The following is a 25,660-nucleotide window of genomic DNA, read 5'->3' as shown; positions in this document are numbered from 1 at the left end:
TAGTAAAACTGCCGGTTTTAAAAAAAGGCGTTTAATAGTCACCATTTTCAAAGTGTTAAAGAAACTATCATAATATTTTGTTTAGTAACTGGCCTTGTTACCATAAAAATTTGACCTAAATTGGTAGGATTTAGTATATTAGTTTTTAAGATATAATAAGCACCGGGAACCCTTGTTCATATGGTGAAATGTGATTGTCTTGACCTAAATGAAAATGTCTTAAACTTTTGTCCAGATAGTTACGGGACACCCTATATAACTTGAACGCGCAGTGTTGATATTAATTCATAGAACGTTGATAGTATGATGTTATATCACACCATATTGAGACCTCAATACGATAAAAAAATATGTATATATATATAACAGATGATAAAAATTTCTAATTTGTTTTGCAACAGCTGAGATAGTTATGCGTAAGGGAAAATTACGACCGTATTAAAACTTGATTGTGTTTTAGACATTGAACTTGTATAACGCAAAATGTAAATACAACTTTCATTCAGTTTTTCTTGCAATAAGTTATAAATTAAAGTCGTTATAATATTCACACGTATTGTTATAGTTATACTCCCAACGTTTACGGTTAGCATCGTAAAACTACTGATTTAGAGAAGTACATAATTGCATTAGTTGTAGTAAATATTAGAGAATTCTAAAACTAATTTCCGTTTCTTACTACAATGCTAAATATAAATAGTGTGTTTACGAACTCTCTTGAGGTTTTTTGGAGGTTAGTTTTGATAAGGTTAGTTATGCCATAAACATGTAACAATGAAACTTTTACAGTGCTTTACATCAGCAAGCTTACATTTACAATATTTTCTGACCGATTTAACTAAGAACAGAACGAGATTTAAATAATACAAAAACGTTTAAAGTACCATTTTAATTTAGTAATATTTAATTTTATATGTAATACAGTTATTATTTTAAGAACCAATCACCAATACTTGTTATAAGTCCTTGTATTTATATCGCTTCGAGTGGTATTATGTAAAGGCCAGAGCATTACATCAATTAATCCACCGGTATCAGCTACAATGTTATTCCTGATAAAAAATGTCTGATAAGAGCCAACGGCATTGACAACAAGGCCTTCTTATCAGCTCGCAAAAACCCGCCATTGTGTTGCAAAATTAAACAGGAATAAAACTTGTCATTTTTGGCTAATTTATATATATATATATACATAATAAAATTGTTCCCGAAAGACGCAAAATATTATATCTAATTTTAATAGTTTGTTCAATAATTATGTGTGAAACTTTATGAACTTAAATTATACTTTGTTGTTTTTACTCAAATTAAGGAGGGGTATTCAGAAGAGAATAAGAGGTATAAACCCGTCTCTACAAGAAATTCCGTTTCACTTTATGATTATCTTCAATTAGTAACAAACTAATAGTCATCATATTTGACTACTATATTTTGTTATTATATAGTATTAAAAAATACTATATATAATAGTACAAACGCTCTTTTAACCCCACCAAAGAGCGTTGGTTTGTTTAACAAAAGCGTGTAACATTTCCTAAACAAATTAAATATAAAATTGTTTTGTGTCTTGAACGGTTTTCGAGATATTGATTACATAATTTGTATTTAAATCCCATGAGAACTTTTTATCGCCAAGAACTTGTGAAGGGAATGCTGCAAAAAGATTCGACTTGGTAAAAATAATTATCTGAAATATCTCTACGAGCTTGTTGTACTTTTGTTTCAATGTGGCTAGAGAAACATAGAGGACATTTAAAATTGTTTTTGAATGCTTATAACATTTCCTTAACTTTTCGTTATAAAGGTTTTAAACATACTGAGGACATGTAAATCTCATGAAAATAATTTTTAAGTTGTCACAAAACCTACCTGATTCATTCAACTGGGCCGGAAAGACTATTTGAAATTCAGATTATTTTAGTGGTTAATTATTTTAACTTTACCACAGATTGGCCTTCAACCAAACTTTTCAAAGCCACAAATATAATTCCATGAAAATTCTTGTAACCAAGCAGTTGTTGAAGATTAATAAAGTTGATTGTCTGTCTCTTTACCAAAGACAGACAAAGCAATAGAGTACTAGTGGTCTGATGCTCTGTGTCTCTTGCCCTTGGCCCAAATCCCAAGTCGACCCACCGTCTTCTTATTGTATGCAAAGAACCCCCGAAACAGTGATCATTTCCGGTATGGAGCCTCACGACCGTCATTCCCAAGTCACGTGACTACAATGGACAAGTGAGTGAGAGAAAGGTTATGGAAATGGAGCTCTTCGTTACTCTAGTTTTTCCTGTTTTTGTTCTTTTTTTTTTCTGCCAAAGTTAGTACAAAACTCTCTTCCAGCAGTATCTAAAGTTGCGAAAAGCCCCATAATTAGAACAAACAAAATATTATATTAATCGAAAGAACCTGTTAAATGTAATTAATTGTTCTGTGCAAACTGTTTTAGACCAGAAGACCATAATATGTTTAATTTGACTATTGTCATAAATTTGTTTAAATTTATAGTCTTGAAAGCAAAGAGTAAGCCTGATAGTAACAAAAATTATTTACTCAGCAGGGATCACTTTTGGCTGGTTAAACCCATCATTGGGCACAGCAAAACCCGATGTGTCTCTTCAATCTGGGCAACCTTATGGATGTCCAGGAGCGGTACATCACTAACCGCAAATTTCCAGATTCTAGGGTTCAAGGGCAATTCAATAGGTCCAGTGGGAGATTACTGTTGGAGTTGGTGGGATTTGTTCCCTAACCTCAGAGGTTCTTGCTAGCCTCAACAAGGGTGTGCTACCCCCTGCCTACTTTGACCGGAGAGGTTGGTTCAAAGCTGGCCTCCCCTTCTTCCGGGGAGACACGACTTTGAGATGTAGTGCCCTAATTCTTCCTCATGGATCTCGATAGGACGCGGCCCCTACTCCCAAACCTTACCTTCCTGTCATTCCGGAAGCAGCGCAAATGTTCTTACATGACTAAGTGCAATTTAAAAGCTTCTTGCCATAAGAAAGAAAAAAAAACAAAAATTATTTAAACTTTTTCCGAAATCTCTGTTGAACACAGGTTAAACTACAATAGCCGTAAATATACCAATGGTGTCCCTGTATTTCGACATTAAGTTGTGGTTAACTGTCAAAATTGAAATAAGGTGTGAATTCTTTTCATTAATTCAATAATAATTTTCACAAGGTACTGTGTAAAAAGTAAACACGTTCTAATAGCCAACTAGAAGTCGGTCAATAAATGAATACTTACTCCAATAATAATTGTTCCATTAGATTTGAAGAGTCACTAACTACCTTAAAAACTATTTCATAAGTCCAGTATTCATTTACTAAGTTTAACTTTCACAACTTGAGCAAAGACAAGAATATTAAACCATCTAAAACAGACCCTATATTGTAAATATTTCAAACTTTAAACCAGCGTAACTTTTTAAAGAGTGATCCTCTTGAGGTCGGATTTACGGTAATGTACTCTACTAATAAAGACCTTTAATTTAATGTACTACTCGACCTATGCTCTCATTTTAGATTTTCATATGACTCCATGTGGGACATTTCCCCTCGTCATGGCAAAATATGGTTGTTACTTCAAAAGTATATTTATAGGTGCAGTAATGATGTACCAAGTTTTATTGCTTTACCTGTAATCGTTCGGGAGATACCGAGCCAGCCAATGCGGGACTTTTTTACACCCTGTACATTGATTGTCAAGTATGATTAGAAAAAATGTCAGTGAGGCTTAAAATGAACCTTAAATTACTCATTATTTTGTTGTTAAGTTTTGAAATTCCGTTTAAAACAGCTCGTCAACGGAATACAATGCATGTTTAATGAAGTAATGATTTAATTTTTTTTTAGGATCTGCCTTATTCAAGCCTTTAAATTATTCATCAGCAGAGCATTGAATATGTTTGGACCAACAAATGACGTGGACTTTTTGAGTGTTGCTATGGAGATGTTGAATATGGGGTATATCCCAGTTTCTGGTGGAGTAATTACTGTACGAAGTTCACGAATATTGTAGCGATGAGGAGCAGGGTAGATTTGAGCGAATTCCTCGAACTGGCCATTCCAAAATTATGCAGTTATACTTTCCTCGCTCCTGTACTATAGTACCTGCCCACACCAGTGTCACCCTTTGCCATACTGTGTTCATGTGTCTTGTTGAACTTGAGTAATTTTAGTCGTTGTTAACAGTATAATTAAACTAATGCATTGTTGTTTCAGTACTCGTAATTTAGAAATTATCTCAATTTATTCATAATTGTCGTACATTTAACATATGTATAGTGCCTGTTTAAATTTACGCTTATTATTTAAATCGATTTCCTAATTTATGGTAACTGATACAAAGCGGACGACTCTTTTGTATATATGTTTATCAATACATTTTAATGCATGAAGTTTAAACGAATGACATAAATTGATAACTACACAATTAATAATACTAAACTATATTGCAATAATATTAAAATAATTACAAACAAATAAAAATAGCCTATTTGACCAAAATAAAACAACAACCGAGACAACGCAATTAATATACTATGCAAACATAAAATTGTTCCACTTAAATAAAACATGTAGTCTGATTTATAACAATTTATTTTAATTACAAACTATATACATAACGTTATTTATCAAAAAACCTAAGTAAATTATTCATAGTCTACCATGCGTGATGTTTTTAGAAATGTATGAAAAGTGATTGACAGGAGGATAGCGCGATTTACTCGTGAGCTCCATACAGTAGTAGGTAGAGACTGCAGAGCTTAAATGTAAAGACGATACAGAAAATATAAGCAATTAATTAAAGTATAGTCATAACATATAGGATTTGTTGTAAAGATAAATGCAAAATCTTCTGTTAGAATGTTGTTTAATATACTCTGGATTTCACTATGTTGTTTTTTATTTTTATGTTTTATTTAACCCAGTTTGTCGTTTTTTAATTACGTTTACCACAAATTTATATGGTTTAATTGGGTTTTATTACTACCATGTAGAGATTTTTTATGTGAACCACCAAAACAAGAAAGAAGAAATGTGGCAAACGAGTGTGTCCAGTACAATTCCGAGCATGCACGTTATGCGTACTGTTACGTCACGCGTTTTCCAGGAACAGTCACGCGTGCTTTGGTGACCTCAGCAGTGTCGCGCCGGTGTTCTGACACATAAATAATTTTTTCTACACATCATGCGTAGTCTACATGCTGGAGTAGTTCGGGTCAATACACTTTGGTCCAGATGGAGGGATGTAAACGAATTGATGTGTTCTCGGAACTCTGCATGTGTCAGATTGAAAAGCGTTCGCATATTGTTAGAAAAGTGTAATTGTAGTTGTAATTTTGTAAATTTTATGTTGTGATAATATATTATTTTTATGATTTCCTTCTAACTAATTCTGATCCCAGCTACTCTAAATGCAATTTTAAGCACCAAATATTTAAAATTAATTTATATACATTTTTAATGGAAAAATGAAAAATTAACTTGACTCAAAAAATACAAAACCGTTATATATTGCATTGTTAATTATCTTATTAGTTGCGCCTTGAAATTTAATTTGTATAAAATATTAACCTACTAATGAGTTCATAAAGTAATTGAACAAAGCAACGTTAGGTATAATGGACGGCCCATTTCCAAAAGGTCCAACCCTAGACAATGAACTCTGAATGGTTCAACTCTGCAATGGTTCAGTAACACAATTAACCTACCTACACGGTCATTCATTTGCTCTCAAGTTATATAACTAACTTAACTAACTCGAGAATAACAGTGATTGATATGTTACTAAGTTAGGTTCCGTTATCAATTTTGCAGTGTTGCAGTATATTTAGATACAGAATGTGAGGCTCCATCTTTATTTTGTGCGATAGTTTACAAATATATGCCAACTGGTTAGGAAAAATACACTTAATAATCAAAAGTATTTTTTTATCGATTATCTTGGAATATGTATCTGAGTAGATAATGTTTCTTATATGCCATTTTGTGCAGGGTGACCAGACTTTTAAAGGAGGACTTTTGAGGGTGAAAAAGGAGGACATTAAAGCAAAAAGGAGAACAGTATTAAATAATCTTATATAAACTTTGCGAAAAACATTTATTTATGCATTATGAAAAAAATGCACATTATATATTAGTACTGTATTTAAGCATATTATAATGCAAATAAAAAGCTCAAATTGAATTCGTTTTGGCATATAAATCGAAAAATGAAATTTGATTAAAGATTATATTGATGGATAACAGTATTACCTAAGGCTATTATTTTGTATGTTGCATAAGATTGAATTAATTATTTCTATAATTGTTCTCTTTAAATATTAGAACTAATTTTCACCCACATTTTTTAAATTATATTAAAATATTTTTTGATATTAATTAAGTGCATTGATTCGATACATTATTAGCAAGCTGTACTAACAGACATACCTGTATATGAGATATTATCACTATGGCAGAAAAATATATAACGCATTATTACAAAATTAACATATAATAGAAAATCAAGGGATAGTAGCGCAAGTGCAGCTGAGCAGACAGAAACAACAGTGAGTCAGTGACACTATAGACAGTACATAACGTACATAACGCGTGAGTTTATGTACTGGCACACCTGGATATAATTTAGACGGCCCGAGATATCTATGTGAAACCTTGACCCTACCTATTATAACATATTTTTTTAATTTTTCAAGTTGTTGAAAATTTTGCCCCCCTTTTCTAAAGGGGGGTAAGGGGGGCAACTAAACATTTTCAAATACAAATCCCTAGCACGCTGTCAAACAGCCGAAGGTGAACAGTTTGAACACCTGCTACATTAAAACAGGTAACATTACTGTTTTTAGAATTTGCGTTAGTGTTGACTCATGTTAGTATAACCGGAACAAGACAGTTACTGATTTTATTATTGTAAAATTGTCATAACATCTGTTCAAATAAACGTAGAGACCTCTAGTTTGCATTATTGGATTTCTTTTTTTATTCCCTTTAAAATAAGGGGTCATATGATAGGGGTTTGTATTTGAAAATGCTTAGTTGCCCCTCTTTAGAAAAGGGGGGCAAAATTTTCAACAACTTGAAAAATTAAAAAATATGTTATAATAGGTAGGGTCAAGGTTTCACATAGATATCTCGGGCCGTTTAAATTATATCCAGGTGTGCCAGGACATAAAACTCACTATGTATAATAATCTAATAGCACTTCTACTGCCATGGGTTTGTGTGCACTGCAATAATATTTCATGGCCTATCTTCGGGACTTCGGCAATCGGAAGACTTTTGTAATTAGATGCTACTATTTACGAACATTTAAAAGGTCCCCAAAAAGCTGGGCATATTAGATAATTTTCAAAAGCCGGGAGGACACAAGGACAAACATTTAAAGAGAGGACATGCCCTCCTAAAGCCTGACGTATGGTTGCCCTAATTGTGTGTCATATGTTATTGAAAGAAAAACAAAAAAATAACCCTCCAAAGATTTTATAACAACAAATATTTGAATACGTTCTTGGTTAGCATACATGCTTATATTAAGAACCGGCTGTATTTGCGGCTATCTCAATTTTTTCCCATGACAACAACGTTAACATCAAGCACTTTACGCCATTATTTTTGATCTTAGAATTAAAGGAGGTGTCTCATTTTAAATACACGATTACTATGCCATATTTTCTTCAAAATTTATCTACAGGTTTTACAAAACAAATTTGAACTTCTTTGTATTTTATTATTTGTTATAAAAAAAAACAAAAATCGTTTGAATCTTTAATCAGCACACCTTTAAATCGAGACACCTCCCATAGTTATACCATCAAATATAAGGGCGTAAAAGGGTAAAATTCAAGGTATTTTATTTACAGTCAGCTATAAAATACCACAGGAGGGTGTTACATTAACACTAGTATAAAAAGTGTCATGTAGGCTACGCAGTATTTTTAATTTTTTAATAAATAAGAATTTACTAGCACTGCTTTCTACGACTAATCAATAATCCTTTTTGGACCAGCCGACGACGGACGGTTCAGACGAAAACAATGCAGAGATAGTTGTTAGTGGGGTTGGTGGGGGGTGCAGAGGGGGGCCGAACGTTGCGTGTGCAGTGCTGTGCGTACTGTAACAACCCCCCCCCCCACTCACCTGCTGTCTAGACAGTGCGGCTCGACACTGCAGTATCGACTACAGGAAATAGGTCATCGTCGATCTCAGCACAGGCTACAGCACAGGCCTATTGTGGTAAAGCATGTTTTAACCTCAACAGGACAATACCCCAATAATATATATCCAGTATTTTCGATATATTTACAGTGCTCCGGGTATTGGAAACGTTTATTATTTTTATTACCCTTTGGGTACCAGACAAATGTTTTGTGAGTGAGGAATACCAACGACCACGACCTTAACCGCACTCTTTTTCTGGCACTCTGTTTTCCAATATTTTACGTTTTTGCATCCAACTTTATTATTTGAGTGAAAATTATTAATGATTTTTAAAATTTGTACATAAATGAATTCTGTACCTAACTGTAAACATGCATCTTTTTAGAAAACAAATTTAAAAATAAAAGTAGTAATAAAAATGTACTTACCAAAAATAAAAATCATCTTTTTTACAGTGTTCCGGGTATTGGAAACGTTTATTATTTTTATTACCCTTTGGGTACCAGATAAAAGTTTTTGTGAGTGAGGAATGCCAACGATCTTAACCGCACTCATTTTTTGGCACTCTGTTTCCACCATTCGTTTGTGCATGTAACTTTATTTTTGAGTGAAAATTCATGACTTATAAAACTTGTACATAAATGAATTCTGTTTCAGTACACATGCATATTTTTATAAAACAAATGTAAAAATAAAAGTAGTAATAAAAAATGTACTTACCAAAAATAAAAATGAACTTTTTTTTCAAGTAGGAATAATTATATAAAGAATAAGAATTTTCTCGTGTGCAAATGTTTTATTTCATTAAATAGTACACACAAAACTATAAACAATCACCCATTTTTTTATTTTAAATTAAAAATACAATTTTTATGATACTTTTACATTGTTTACGCCTGATTGTTTATACATATTTCAAGTTAATAATGTGTGTGTGTTTTGTTAACAATAACAAAATCTCAGTGGAAAACTATATTTCTAAGATATAGTATATATTTATAGTAGATACGTCCTGTACATAAATGATTTCTGCAACAGAAAACATGCATCTTATATAAAACAAATTAAAAACCTAAGTTATAATAATAAATATTGTTACCAAAAATAAAAATAACCCTTTTCTTCTTCAAGTAGGAATAACATTCTTTGCAAGAATGCCACATAGTAAATGTTTTATTTCACCAAACAGTACAGAAAAAACTATAATTAATTTTAATTTTACATGAAAAATAAAATTTTGTATGACACTTCGATAAACTGTGAATTCTTGATTTTTTATATACTTTTAGGTTGATAATATGTAGTGTATTAACAATCACAACGTTTTAGTGTAAAACAATATTTCAAAGATATAATATATATTTATAGTAGATACGTCATGTACATAAATGAATTCTGTAACAGTAACTTGCGTATTTATATTTTTTTATGTACAAATAAAAGTATTAAAAAAAGGAATTACCAAACATTAAAATAAACTATTTTCTTCTTTGAGTAGGAATAACATTCTTTACAAGAATTCCACTCGTGTAAAAGTCTTATTTTACTAAACAGTACAGACAAACCTATAAACAATCACCTTTTTTATTTTAAGTTAAGAAATACAATTTTGTATGACTCTTCAATAAACTGTGAATTCTTGATTTTTTATGTACTTTTAAGTTGAGTATATGTAGTGTATTTAACAATCACAACGTTTTAGTGTAAAACAATATTTCAAAGATATAATATATATTTATAGTAGATACGTCATGTACATAAATGAATTATGTAGCAGTAACTTGCGTATTTATACCTTTTTTATATGTACAAATAAAAGTAGTAAAAAATGAATTACCAAACATTAAAATAAACTATTTTCTTCTTTGAGTAGGAATAACATTCTTTACAAGAATTCCACTCGTGTAAAAGTTTTATTTTACTAAACGGTACAGACAAAACTATAAACAATCACCCATTTTTTTATTTTACGTTAAGAAATACAATTTTATATGACTCTTCGATAAACTGTGAATTCTTGATTTTTTATGTACTTTTAAGTTGATTATATTTAGTGTATTAATAATCACAAAGTTTAAGTGTAAAACAATATTTCAAAGATATAATATATATTTATAGTAGATACGTCACGTACATAAATGAATTCTGTAACAGTAACTTGCGTATTTATATTTTTTTATATGTACAAATAAAAGTAGTAAAAAAGTACTTACCAAACATTAAAATAAACTATTTTTTTCTTTGAGTAGGAATAACATACTTTACAAGAATTCCACTCGTGTAAAAGTCTTATTTTACTAAACGGTACAGACAAAACTATAATCACCCATTTTTTTTTTTTTATTTTACGTTAAGAAATACAATTTTGTATGACTCTTCGATAAACTGTGAATTCTTAATTTTTTATGTACTTTTAAGTTTATAATATTTAGTGTATTAACAATCACAAAATCTCAGTGGAAAAGAATATTTCAAAGTTGTAGTAGTCTATTTATTTATAGTAGATACGTCCTAATATCGATAATGCATACATCAGTAACCAAAGGCTTTATGTTTTAGTCCCTTAAAGATTATTTAGGGAAAATATTACTAATTAATAAAATAATCAGTTATTTATTTCAATAACAACAACCACGTTTCAATAAAAACAAAAGTTATAGATAAAATTAAAAGATGCAATATAAAAAAGAAATGCGCAACAATCAAACCAAGTGAATGAAACAAAAGTGTTGAACATACAAGAAACTATATAACAATAATAACAACCTATAACAATATTATGAAAAAGCCTTATAATGCAGAGTTTTGTTCTCGAGAAATGGTTACTGTAAGAGAGTTTCATCGATTTTTGCAAGAATATCCTGAGAAAAATGCTTGAAGAGATATTTTTACCTTGATGGAATGAGAGGACCCACGGTGTCTATTACCGATTCAAGTTGAAAGACCATGACGTTGGCAAGTCCGTCGCTATTCCCATTTGTTTGAATGTCATAAATGTCAACATCCCTGTCAGTATTTCTGTAACTCGTGATTATGTCATTGAGCTTGATGCAATTCCTTGTGGTCAATTGACCGTCAGTTCTCTATCACAATTTTTTGAGGTTGCCATTCTCAGGACTACCATGAGCACTGGTAACCAGCTTTGGTAAATCCTTTACCTAAGTCAACACTCCGATTTCAGATTCATCTAAATGTCTGGAGAGATTAGCACATCAGCAGTTTTTAATCTATTTCCAACGGTATAATATTCTTTCTTTAAATCTGGTCTCTTTACAAACAATAGTACAACTGCAGCACTTCTTAAAATTATAAATGATATTCAACTCGAAATTGATGGAGTTAACTCTCTTCGACTTTTTAAGGCATTTGATGGTGTTCATCATCCACTTCTCCTCATAAAACTCATATGGGTACGTTTCGTCTGATACCTGTGTCAAATCTTATTTTCATGAACGCCAACAATGTTTGAGAATAAGGGATAAAAGAACTCGACATGGAGAACCGCCTTTAGATGTGTTCCACAAGGCTCTGTACTTGGTCCTTTATGGTTTTATTTGTATGTACAAAATGTGACAACTGTGATAAGTAATTCTAAAATTCACTTAAGTGTTGATAGCTTGCAAATATACCGGGTGAGGCGCACCACCCGTACAGTTTATATGTGAGAGAAGGGTTTGGTGTATTGACATAAACCAAAGCGCTTTCTCCATAAAACGCCCACGGGGTGTCCATTGAAAATATGTTCACCAAAATCTATGTACAGGTGTTCCAAAATTGAGTGGAGTGTTTTTTAAATGTAAGTATAGAGTAAATAATACATCATTTTAAAGGTCGCGCTAAAGTGAGCTCATTGGAAAAAACATAATTTACTTATGTTAAGCTGTTTCAAAATGGAGGCAGCTTTTTTTTAAATGATGAAATTTTACGGAACACCCTATTTTTTATCAGTTTCAGTTTTGTTCATTTTGATTCCGATTTCTAACTCACGAGAAAACCAGCTTCATTCTGTTAAGCCACATGACTACAAAATGGAGGCCGCATTTTTTTACAAATGTTGAAATTTTACAGAACACTCTATTTTTTATCAGTTTCAGTATTGTTCATTTTGATTCCGATTTCTAACTCACGAGAAAACCAGCTTCATTCTGATAAGCCACATGACTACTTTTAAGAGTATTTTGGTGTTGACCCCCAATTCAAATTTTAAAATATTCAAAAAAATCACACTTTTTAAATAGCTACATATAATGTTGAACATAATATTAAAGATCTCGTTAAAACAAACAAAGTTTGTATAACACTTTTTTCTGATCTCCAATGGTTTTCGAAAAATAAGCAAAAGACTGTTTTTAGGTAATTTTTTTAAGGTATATTACACTTTGGCTATTAACCTCCAAAAACTTAAGGTACTGAGTTCGAATCCAAATTATTATCTTTTAATTGAGAAAAATTATAAAATAAAAGAAAAAATTTGGATTGCCTCACCCGGAATATATGCGTTTCAGCAAACAACGCTACTGTCACTTTCACGAGTAGAGACATCGATGCAATTGCGAAATGAACTTTCGGATATGGATTAATTGAACTCAATTAAAGCATGACCCAGCAGACTATGCTTATTGGTTGCTCCAAAAATCTTTGGTAAAATTGACTCTATACTAACCGAGGATTTAAACTTGATAATAAATAACTTGAATGTTGTAGTAAGATAAATAAATCAATAAAACTACGTTTCGAGACCTGCAATCTAATCTCTTCTTCAGGTAAATAACTAACCTAATACATAATTTACAAAACTAGGTTGAAAATAAACAAATCATACCAAAGCGTTGTATGGCGAGTCAGTCGTAGGTGGTTGGTAGACGAATGCAGACGTATAGTCCTGTATTCTGTAGTTCAGTTTTAATTATTAGTATTGTGAATAGTTTGTTATTAAGTGCATGTTTTATAGTTACTGAAGTTGACACACAACACGGTGGTTGTGATTCCTGACTTAGCTGTGTTACAACGCTATGATCGGTATGATGTGTTTGTTTTCAACCTAGTTTGTAATAATGTATTAGGTTAGTCATTTACCTGAAGAAGAGATCAGATTGCAGATCTCGAAACGTAGCGTTACTGATTTTTTGTTTCACTGAACAATGGCAAATGTCCGGAAAAAATCCTGTTTCCTTCACAATCCTTCTATCGCCAAAAATAAACTTCAAACAAAGGAGATGAATAACCTTGGACTAATAATTATGACAAAACTTGGGATGGAAATCAGGTTGTTGAGGGATGTAATACCAGGAAAAACTGGCTTACAGTTTGAGCTCTATTTTTACCTTCGACAATAAAAATTATGTTAGACTCTGAGCAAGCCGCATTTTAACTATTGTGACGTTGTGTACAGAATACGAACGTTTAGGTTTCGGGCAGACTATTGAATAAGATTTATTTTAAATTTAAGACAGAGTGATCATGTCTCTCATTTTTATCAATCGCTATCCATAATGAAATCCATGACTAACATATTCTTACTTTTCTTACAGCAACAGTTTGTACCTACCTTATCTGCTCGAAAGATTTATTTCTATTTCCAGCATCAGTGAACTGTCTATTTGTAGGGCAACATCTCTTCTATCATAGCCATCTTCCAGTTTCTACTATAAATCGTTCACTGTTACTGCCTGTCGACTGTGAAATGCGCTTCCCAATAAGAAAATATGCGTTCTCTTTTAAGGGTGAGGACACGGAAATGTAGCGTGGGTGGTGGGTGAGATGCGGTGTAGGTCACCGGGAGCATGTTTCGGGGCCAAATGTTTGAATGGTTTGAATGGATACTTTATTAATTTGTGGTTATCCATTGTTTTTCGTAATCGTACATACTGACTTTACGTTCAATTGTTATTTTAAGTTGAGTTGCCAATAAGGTAGATCTTTAGGGTATTTTTGAAAATTATTATGTTCTTTTTAAATGCCTTTTCGTGTCTTCATTAGGATAAAGTTTATTAAGATTAAGTTGAAGAGAGGACTTCATAGTCCTAACTTCACCTCCAGTAAAGCCAAGTTTAATTTTATTTACTGAAAATCCTTAAAAATCAAAGTCAGCAGAAGCAAATGTCAAGTTAACCATTGAAAACTCAACACTTTTCTCCTACATTGGCTTAATACATTCATAAACATTATGCACTATAATAGCACTACTACATGTTTGAGCGATCGATAACGAAAGAATATATCACTGACAGGAGCGTTACACTGAACAGATTGTAACCTAAATGCATTCGACTGCAGTGTTTCATATCAACTTCAACTATAATCAGATCAGGCTCCAATTCAGAGGGATGGTTTAGACAGTTTACTAATATTCCTTTTGATTGAAGTAAGGTCTTGATCATAACCGATAGGCCAGTCTTTGTGGGAATAAAATTGTTTAGATATTACTTCAAGCGCTGACAATGTAAAGTGAGGAGCGCCAATAACTCCCTATTACAATTACAGTTCAGCGCTATGTCGATAGGACATCATTGAATATTCTGAGTGAAACAATCGGCTAAAACCATCACACTTAATTGCTTTATTTGTGTCGATAACCTTAATCATGCACATTCACAGACATCTGAGATATTTTATTTATCATGTAACACAAAACATCATGCAAATCAATTCACAAAATGCTAATTATATAGTGTCAAATGTCTTCGTGTGTATAGTGAGACATAATCAAAATTAAGGTAGTGCTGGTTTGCAAAACCTCTCCTTTGGCCTGCAAGTAAATTAGCTTAAGGACAATCAGAAGCAGACAACAAAAACTACTAAAATATGATGATGTACCTGAATATGTCTTTTTGATTAGTGAATTTAATTAATTTATTAGTAAGTAATTTAATAAAAGTTCCTATGGCCTTAGTACCACGTGTACTGATCACGTTCAGCAACATAAATGAACACCAGGAAATTTATTATAACAAATGAACATGCGCAAAAAACAACTTAAAACATAACGGCCGAGCAAAAAGAACGAGAAACAAAAAAGTGTATGGTATACACAAAAATATTTAGCTGTCATATACTCCGATCAGATCAAGTGATTAAGCAACCACAGGAGCTGACTTAATCACATCTGGCTGAGTTATACTGTACCTACCAGTAGAACCTAAAAGGATATGGCAAAATCGCTTAAATTTGGGCAACCCATTGGATGTCCAGAAGCGGCACATCACTAACTCCAAATGTCTAGCTACTGGGATAATATGGCTTGGTGATGGCATATTTGGTACTGCGGAGGATGACTGTTGGAGAGGGTGTTGCATCTGTAATGTTAAAGAGGCTTTCAAGCTTAAACATGAAGGAGTATAGTCTTCACGTATTCTCTGCCCCCTTTCACTGGAAGAGGTAGGAACAGAGTTAGTCCCACCCCTTTTCTTCCAAGGTGACATGACATTTCTACCCCTAAATTTACTCAACCCTAAATTTAATGCTCGGAATGGAAGCAGCACAAATGTATTTTTAGGACTAAGTTAATAAGAATTTTCCTGATTTTCTTGTCTTTAGTGACCAAGTGATTTAGTAATAACAATAATTATCAAATCGTTGTTTGTTATAAAAAAAATAAATCTGCTTAGTTTCTAAATTTTAATGGTAATTTTGATCTGAATGTTAAGTTAAACTATTATTAAAATATATAAATTAATGTGAATGTAGAATTTACCTCCAGTTCACCTTCCTCTTACATGCAGCATCTGAAATCTGATGCTGTTGCGACTTGACTCTTGAAATCTGGTCATGTTCGTTTGAAGGGATTCAAAAATAGTCGTTGTCGAAGAACGAAGACGCTCAAAACAACCCCCCAACATCGTTTTGACATCATGACACCCAAACTACAAAAATATTTCCACATTTCAGGAGTATAAATTAAAAACAAGAACTAAATTCAGCACTCACATCGAATCAGCCTTTTCATCATAGCTGCTTGATGTGTTAAAGAAATTAGATTGGTTTCTTTTCATCTAGCTTTAATTATGAAGATAATCATATATAGATAATGAAAATACGATGTTAATAAACGATTTCTATATTTCTGTTTAAACCGTCTTCAGGAAATTAAACAAACTTGTAGGGCTATAAGATCATTAAAAACATAAAACAATAATCAACACAGGAAATCAAAATAAAGAATTAATTAGGTAGAAAATGAAACATATGATTTGATTTTTTTTTAATTAAATTTGTGGACTAACTTACCTTAAACTTAATCCACTTGAAAATTTTGATTTGGTGACGAGCCGGTGGGCTTGTTTCATGGTTCTTAGGGTTTTTGTACTTAAATTTTGTGAAATTTTTGTTATTGGTTTCACTGAATATGTTTTTTTCAAAATTTAAACTATGCATCAAGCCATATGCCACTACAGGTTGCTCTGTCTTTTTATGTTTATATGCATACGTGTGCCCTGTCATTCTTGTTCTCAGAGACTTTGATGTTGAGCCAATTTAATCTTTAGGGAATAACGCGCATTGAATTTGGTAAATAATATTTTTGGATTCACCGTAACCGGGTTTAGGTGTATTTAAAATTTAATCATTTTTGACTCGAAACTCGGACTGTATTCTTTTTTTTGTGTCTACAACTTACTCACTGCCATTTTCTCGTATTTGCCAAATTTTTATTGGTATTCTATACCCAATATGGAGGATGCATTCGAAAACCCTGATCCAATAGTGCAACGTACAAAACCGAATCGGCAGTTTTAAAATGGTAGAGGACGTTTGAGTACCTTTTCACTATTCATTAGCGTTAGAGTAGCTCCACAATTAGCAGTAGCATTACTGTCTGATAAGGTGTTAACTACACTCCCGCCTATGGAGTTAACTTCACTACTTAATTGTTAAGTATCCACCAATATCTTGACCATTGGCAGATATAAAATTAGGATCTGTTATTTCATTTATCTTTTCTCATTACGCAAAAGATCTGGGGTCTCTTTTTGGAACATGAAATTAATGGGTCTACAGCAGACAGTAGAAAATAGTTTGGAATTAGTTCACACTAACCTACCTGCCTTAATGTCAATAAATTTCAAAGGTTGCATGGCTGCTAAGAAACTAAATTCATCACTACTATTATTTCTTACATCATGATATCTTTGTTTTGGCTGTGTCCATTGCTGCCAACAAACACACACTTGCAAAGTACGTTTCAGAGAATCCAGGTTATTTCCTTAAAAGTACAATTGTTGTATTAAAGTTTGATATGTCATTTGAAGTAAAGCTTAAATTTTACCTCAGAAGATGATTCGTTAGCTTTAACTTCAATTGGAATAATATATTATTTAGCTTGATTCAATTTATACAAACTAGTAAAACAATCTGAATTTACAGAATCAACATCAGAGGTTAACGCATTATATTTCCGCTCTGATAAATAAAGTGCCAACATTTAATTAGAAGTAAGAGAAGATCGTTGAGAAGTTAAGAAGCCCACTGTAACATTAGCAGGGAACTTAATTTCTTCTGGTGTACTGCTGCCTACAAGTTCTGCTACCGTCTTCTAGTAATCTTTGTTGATTTTTCCTCAAAGGGTTTTTTCGGTGTTCCACGGCATGGCTTGGGCCGGAAATACTCTTATGAAGGACTTTTATCAGACTGCATGGCAAGGTTGTCTTTATCTGTACATCACCTATTACTCAGTTTTATGCAAAAAAAATGTACTCCAAGCTGCAATTTCCTGAATTACATTTTCTTAGACGCCATGTACGTTTAGAAGTGAACCATTTTTCCGCAATACTGGTGAACTATTCTTTTCGCTTGTCAACCATAGGTTTACAAGGAATCGATTTTGCATGGATATGCCACTGCCTGAAAAATTTATAAAGAAACTGAAGTCGCAAACAGATTCAAATAAAATACATTAAAATTTAAAGTTTAGTAGTGTATAAAAACGAATTTGGTTTAATTATAAGTTGATTGGCAGAAGTTTATTTAAAGTTTAAAAATACAATTTAGCAATTTTAATACCAACCTTAAACAAACCATTAAATAATTGCGGGTATGGTTGTTTTTATATTGTAGATGTTATATAATTTAAAAGTACTTACCATAATCTTCAATATACACGACCGCTTAGAGGTGGTTTTATCAGTATGTGTCCAGAGTGCAAAAAGTGGTCTTTATGCTTAACTCACTTACACTTAAAAGCAATGTAAACGGAACACTCCTAAATTGAACTTATGACTGGTCACTAATGACCGAGTGAGTGTTACTGTAAAACCAGTAAGTTCTTGTAAATAGGCTCATTTTACAACTCTGTTGACCTTTTTTAAAAAAGCAAAAGGACTAAAAGGGTATTTTTGTTTTTGTCCATTGGTCAAAGCACTGTGCAGCGTGCCATTTCAAGTTTCTACAACAGGTTTGGACATTTTAAAACTGTCCTAGGACATCAATTTGAACATCTGTTATAAAAACACAGGTTATTAGTAAGTTTTAACCGTTTTATTGTTTAATGCAATTGTAATTAATAGTGCTGCTGTAACATTTAAAAATTGTAAATTGCCCCCCAAAAAGCCAGTTTTGGGGAAATGGTTCACTTTTGTTTCTTAGAGGGATGTCCTGAGTTTCCTCTTTGTCCATTGAAGGTTGAGCAGGATCTATACATGCTTTTAATTTAATTAATTTTAATGACCTACCATTTCGTACTGGGGTTAGGATGCTCTAGTTTCAGCTATTGCTCTTCTTTTATCAAGACCTTTCAAATAAGGTGGTCACTTAATGGGGTCTTACATTTAACAATTTTGAGCCGCCCCACAAAATCCCATGTTTGGGGAAAGGGGCAAAGTTATAACAGTGACTAAAAAGTTCAATTCTATTTCCTAGAAGGTGTCCCGAGTTCCACCCCTCCATCTTTATCCATCAAAAACTAAACAGAGTGTATCCGTACTTTTAATTCACACTGTATACATGTCATGTCAATAGAACTCAAATGAGAACGAAAAGACCGAATTATAATTGTTTCTTGAAACCGGTCCGCCATCACAATAGCACGAGTTACAGTAGGATACGGTATCTGGTGTGATTGTGATTCTCGTGATTTGTGCTCGGGACTTGCATCCTGTGCAGTGACAACGTCTGGACTGGACTTCAAGCTGTTGGGTATGTTTGAACCCTTTTCTTTTCCTTCTTTTCTTCCTACTGTTTCTTATTTTTGTTTGCATTCATACCCCCCCCCCCCCACCTGACGAAGATGATAGATTCCAATCCTCGAAACGTTGTTATACCTTTTGTAACATACAACGATGGCAAATGTCCGAAATCCTGTTATCCTTTCAAACCTTCCATCGTCAATAACAAACACTCAAGAAAAAACCCGTTATCGTTATAAACATCGTTAAAAATACTTTGTATACACTAGAAATGTTCTTATTACTGACAGGACCTGACCAACTACACTGTACACTGTTAACCTAACTCTGATATCTTTATGTGTGGATAAAAAAATATGATTCTCTTACTATTTAGCTTCAGAAGGGTATAAAAGAAGTCTTGACTATCATCTATCTGGAGTTTTTTGGTGGACATGGCGTCAAAGTTTTTAAAAGGGATTTTCCAAAAAAGATGTCATATCAACCGGTTTGTCAAAAACGCCATGTCAAATACTTTGACCAAAATCTGTTTTGGTTTTGGAGTGTTGGTTTATTATACTAAACGTTTTTAGGTAAACCGGTTCAAAAGCGTTCGGAAATGTGTATAGCCTCTTTAAGAATCGAACCCGTAACCTCTCGATTAGAGATCCGCAGATTTATTCTTAAGCCACAGAAAGTTCAATAAATTACATTGATTTCAGTAAAAACTTTATTCTTGAAGTTATGATCTAATCTGATGGTTCTCAAAAGGGATGTCGAAATATTTCAAGAAAAACTATCACAGGCTGCTTAAACCTGATGAGAAGGCTTCTCCAATATCCATATCATGCTTTAATTAATCGTTTGGTTATAGGTTATTGCAGAGTAGAAGCTGTCCCTGCCACCCGTCAACACGTCGATCACTGCAGGCGACTTCGTGGTAAGTATCTGTACCGGGCGCTATCAACAGCCAAGCACGTTCTCAGGCCCCTGCGAACAAACCTTGACCAGCAGAGCAAGTCTTTCTCCGCCAGAACCAGTGAAAGTCGCCGGGGGAGACGTGCTGCACTCCGCAGTCCGCACTCGGCACTCAGCAGATATCAGCTGCCGTAGTGCTCGACTACGCCACGTGGCGCGCCCGTGCCCTGACGTAACGCTCGCTGGACGTTCACCCGCTCTCTCGGCCAAGGCCACGGTTAGTCACACGTTATTTTCGTAATCGGCCGCAGGAGGCGCTGTCTGCCATCACACACTGTCAGGGCAGACCAATCTGCAACCATCACTCACTCTCCGCCTACTCCTTCACAAGATTAATGTTTCGTCCCGACACAATATTATTGTTTAAAAGCGACAAAAAAGTTATTTAAATTGTGGCAGCGTAGTTTGTTTACAATACCGGACACTATCAGAGATGCGGAGATAAGGAATTCTTAGAATTCAATCAGCTCGTCCAATGTCCAACTCAGGTGATTAGATAACAGTTTGAGAAGATATAATGGTTTGTAGTCTAGGAGCCAATTTGTACTAATTAAGCACAAAACATTGTTTTTCCTGACATCAAAAGAGGAATTGTATTCCTGACAAAGAAATTGGTCATCAGCCACGCTAGTTTTGGTGAAGGGCGAAGTAGGATGGTATCGAATGGGTTAAAAGTATGAAACAGTAATTTCTTCCTTGTTACATTTCTCCTAGCTTTATATACATAAAACCAACCGTCAGACATAAATAATTATGTCACCGTCAGACAACTAGATAAAGGACTGGAAGTCTTCAGTATATCTTTGATGAAGCTGATTTAGCATTTATTATCCTGGTTGGTATTAAGTATGTCAAGTTAAAATAAATATGATTTGAGAAAAAGGTTATCGATCAAATGATGCAATTCAAATTGTATGTAGGCTCCTGGACTATTATTGTACACGATTGCAAAGTAAGCTTCATAAAATAAACCTGTTTCCTTGAGAAAGCAGACGAAATCAACAAAAGAAAGGGAATTTGCAAATGTCTGCAAATAAAAGTATTACTTACTAAATAACGTGAACATTCCTGATTTCAAAGATTTCGAATAATCAATCTGAATGTGTACTAAGACACGTCTTTGGAGCTTATTGTTACAATTTAAACATACTTCGTGCACCTTGCCTCACTATTTAGCATCAATCAATCAATAACCGTCCATGCTCTTGCAAGGTGGGACTTACTTTTGACATCTAATGCTATGTCATGTTGACATTACTTTATGTCTCGACTGTCCTCAATCTGTCAGTTTTTAATATCAATGTACATACACTTCATACCTTAATAAGAAACTGCCCAACTGCCTGCCTTAATATCCTTACATAAAAGTTGTTGGAAGGTAGCGCAACTCAAGATGCCATTCGTATGTTATGTTGAAAATTGTCTTCTGTTAATACCAACACAGAACCAAACCATCAAACTTGCTAATTACGACCACAAAAACGTCAATCCTTAAGCCTGACAGCTTGCGTGGTTTACATGAAACCGTAGAAAAACTTTAATCTTATAACTTCAAATACTTCACTTTAACTCAAACACTTGCCTCATATTATACCACAACAATTTCGAGGTTTTAGTCATTCATCTTTTGATAAACGTCCCTGATCCAGCCACCTTTTACAATTACCATTTCTATCAGAAGGAATATTGAACGCTCAGCATTGTTGTAGCCACAGGAAATATGAAACTCCTAGCACTGTCACATTCAACCACAGGAAACAAGACACCTCTAATATTGTCACTAGTAACCACAGAAAGTAACAAAATGACACCTTCATCATTGTCAAATGCACCAATGGAATATAAAAAATTCAGAAATGCCAATTTTACTAGAAGAGGAGTTACACTTGTAACATTGTCACAAGTACTGTTAATAGTAATCAAGGCAACAGCATTGTCGTAGCCACAGGAGATATTACACTTTCATTATTGTCACTTGTAGCAACAGGAGAAATTACACTTTCATCATTGGCTCTTGTAGCCACAGGAGATATTACACTTTCATTATTGTCACTTGTAGCAACAGGAGATATTACACTTTCATCATTGTCTCTTGTAGCCACAGGAGATATTACACTTTCATCATTGTCTCTTGTAGCCACAGGAGATATACTTTCATCATTGTCTCTTGTAGCCACAGGAGATATTACACTTTCATCATTGTCTCTTGTAGCCACAAGAGATATTACACTTTCATTATTGTAAATTGTAGCCATAGGAGATACTACACTTTCCTCATTGTCACTTGTAGCCACAGGAGATATTACACTTTCATCATTGTCACTTGTAGCCACAGGAGATATTACACTTTCCTCATTGTCACTTGTAGCCACAGGAGATATTACACTTTCATCATTGTCACTTGTAGCCACATGAGATATTACACTTTCCTCATTTTCACTTGTAGCCACAGGAGATATTACACTTTCATCACCGTCACTTGTAGCAACAGGAGATATTACACTTTCATCATCGTCACTTGTAGTCACAGGAGATATTCTACTTACCTCATTGTCACTTGTAGCCACAGGAGATACTACAATTTCCTCATTGTCACATGTAGCCACTGGAGATATTAAACTTTCCTCATCGTCACTTGTAGCCACTGGAGATATTAAACTTTCCTCATCGTCACTTGTAGCCACTGGAGATATTAAACTTTCCTCATCGTCACTTGCAGCCAAAGGAGATATACTTTCATCATTGTCACTTGTAGCCACAGGAGATATACTTTCATCATTGTAACTTGTAGCCACAGGAGATATTACACTTTCATCATCGTCACTTGTAGCCGAAGGAAATAATACAGTTTCTTCATTGTTACTTGTAGCCACAGGAGATACTACAATTTCCTCATTGTCACTTGTAGCCGAAGGAAATAATACACTTTCTTCATTGTTACTTATAGCCACAGGAGATACTCCAATTTCCTCATTGTCACTTGTAGCTACATGAGATATACTTTCATCATTGTCACTTGTAGCCACAGGATATATACTTTCATCATTGTCTCTTGTAGCCACAGGAGATATTACACTTTCATCATTGTCTCTTGTAGCCACAAGAGATATTACACTTTCATTATTGTAAATTGTAGCCATAGGAGATACTACACTTTCCTCATTGTCACTTGTAGCCACAGGAGATATTACACTTTCATCATTGTCACTTGTAGCCACAGGAGATATTACACTTTCCTCATTGTCACTTGTAGCCACAGGAGATATTACACTTTCATCATTGTCACTTGTAGCCACAGGAGATATTACACTTTCCTCATTGTCACTTGTAGCCACAGGAGATATTACACTTTCATCATTGTCACTTGTAGCCACAGGAGATATTACACTTTCATCATTGTCACTTGTAGCCACAGGAGATATTACACTTTCATCATTGTCACTTGTAGCCACAGGAGATATTACACTTTCATCATTGTCACTTGTAGCCACAGGAGATATTACACTTTCATCATTGTCACTTGTAGCCACTGGAGATATTACACTTTCCTCATTGTCACTTGTAGCCATAGGAGATATTACACTTTCCTCATTGTCACTTGTAGCCACAGGAGATATTACACTTTCATCATTGTCACTTGTAGCCACAGGAGATATACTTTCATCATTGTCACTTGTAGCCACAGGAGATATTACACTTTCATCATTGTCACTTGTAGCCACAGGAGATATTACACTTTCATCATTGTCACTTGTAGCCACAGGAGATATACACTTTCATCATTGTCTCTTGTAGCCACAAGAGATATTACACTTTCATCATTGTCTCTTGTAGCCATAGGAGATATTACACTTTCATCATTGTCTCTTGTAGCCACAGGAGATATTACACTTTATCATTGTATCTTGTAGCCACAGGAGATATACTTTCATCATCGTCTCTTGTAGCCGCAGGAGATATTACACTTTCATCATTGTCTCTTGTAGCCACAAGAGATATTACACTTTCATCATTGTAACTTGTAGCCACAGGAGATACTACACTTTCATCATTGTCTCTTGTAGCCACAGGAGATATTACACTTTCATCATTGTCTCTTGTAGCCACAGGAGATATACTTTCATCATTGTCTCTTGTAGCCACAGGAGATATTACACTTTCATCATTGTCTCTTGTAGCCACAAGAGATATTACACTTTCATTATTGTAACTTGTAGCCATATAGGAGATATACTTTCATCAGTACCATTTGTAGCCACGAGAAACATCAAATATGCACAACTGCCATTTGTACCATAGAGAATGTCATACTGTAACATTACCATTATTATAGCAATACAGTATATGAAGGGAAACGTCAAAATTTCAATACTGTTATTTGCACGCGGATATGTATTAGGTTACAAAATGTCCTCCTAATAAAGATAGCATACTTCAGTTCTCAGTCCATGTTCATTGTTTTTGTAATGCAATAATAGAAAACATACGTAACCCTTCTAAATTCATTTCTTACAGTGTAACTGCACAATGACATAAAGTACAATCTTATCTAATTTATTGAAAGACGTTTAAATTGGAGCAAACCGAAATGAAATATTTGTCTGCAGATAACTTAGACCGAGATTAACCTACTCCATTGACCTCTGTTCCCACCATCCCTCATCGCCTTGTGGTACTTACTTGTGGGTTAAATATATCAGGGACAGAAACAGTATCATAATTAAAGTAGTAAGCAGCACGTGTAGCATTGAGGAAGACACAACACGACATCTGCTCTGTCCCCGACTCCCGGAAGGAAGGAAGGTGCGGAAGGGGAGTGTGATATTTCGGTCCTGACCTAACCCAGCTCTGTCTAGACTCCCGACTCTTGAGGCAGCTGCCGTCACTAATTCGGGCTGGATAAATCTGCGACAGGACAACCCGTGCTGGGCTTGCTGTGGCGGCATGCCGACCCATTGGTCCAATCGACATGTTAGCAAATCCCCGGGTTCTTACCTTGGACGACAAATTAAGGGCCAAGTAAGGGTCTTTATGTCTTTTGTAACCTTGGTAAATATTGCTCAGATGATGATATTAAAAATGGCCCATTACGAACACATCTACATCTACGGAATTGTAGTTTGGGACTTCCAAAAAAGTTTGGGTATTTGCAGAATCAAAATTTTTTACAGCCTTGTCAGAATACCTTTAGAGAGCTTGGTTGCTGACATTGCCTTGCCTTCACATCTTTTAAGTGCCACTGTACTGCTGGTCAAAGGGTGTTATAGGTGATACTATACCAATACCAATTTTTGACGATGGAAGGATTGTGAAGAAAACAGGATTTTCCGGACATTTACCATCGTTCAGTGAAACGAAAAATCAGTAAAACTACGTTTCGAGATCTGCAATCTGATCTCTTCTTCAGGTAAAGATCACTTC

The 25,660-nt window shown here is 34.0% G+C and overlaps 1 protein-coding gene across 1 annotated transcript in view; it reads right to left on the bottom strand.

Annotated features, from left to right (window-relative positions):
* LOC124368311 (endochitinase A-like) overlaps positions 1-25,210 on the bottom strand; it is a 71,828-nt gene extending 46,618 nt beyond the window's left edge. The window contains exons 1-4 of the mRNA XM_046825585.1: positions 25,077-25,210; positions 24,129-24,410; positions 22,237-23,989; positions 20,264-20,440 (exon numbers count right to left, since the gene is read on the bottom strand). Coding sequence (XP_046681541.1) covers positions 20,264-20,440; positions 22,237-23,989; positions 24,129-24,410; positions 25,077-25,210 — 2,346 coding nt within the window. The remainder of the gene's footprint in view (positions 1-20,263; positions 20,441-22,236; positions 23,990-24,128; positions 24,411-25,076) is intronic.
* Between the last annotated feature and the right edge of the window lie 450 nt (positions 25,211-25,660).

The sequence above is a fragment of the Homalodisca vitripennis genome, chromosome 8 (assembly GCF_021130785.1).
Source record: "Homalodisca vitripennis isolate AUS2020 chromosome 8, UT_GWSS_2.1, whole genome shotgun sequence".
Taxonomy (NCBI): Eukaryota; Metazoa; Arthropoda; class Insecta; order Hemiptera; family Cicadellidae; genus Homalodisca; species Homalodisca vitripennis.
Note: the sequence above shows the minus strand (reverse complement) of the source record. Positions and strands in the feature narration are given on the sequence as shown.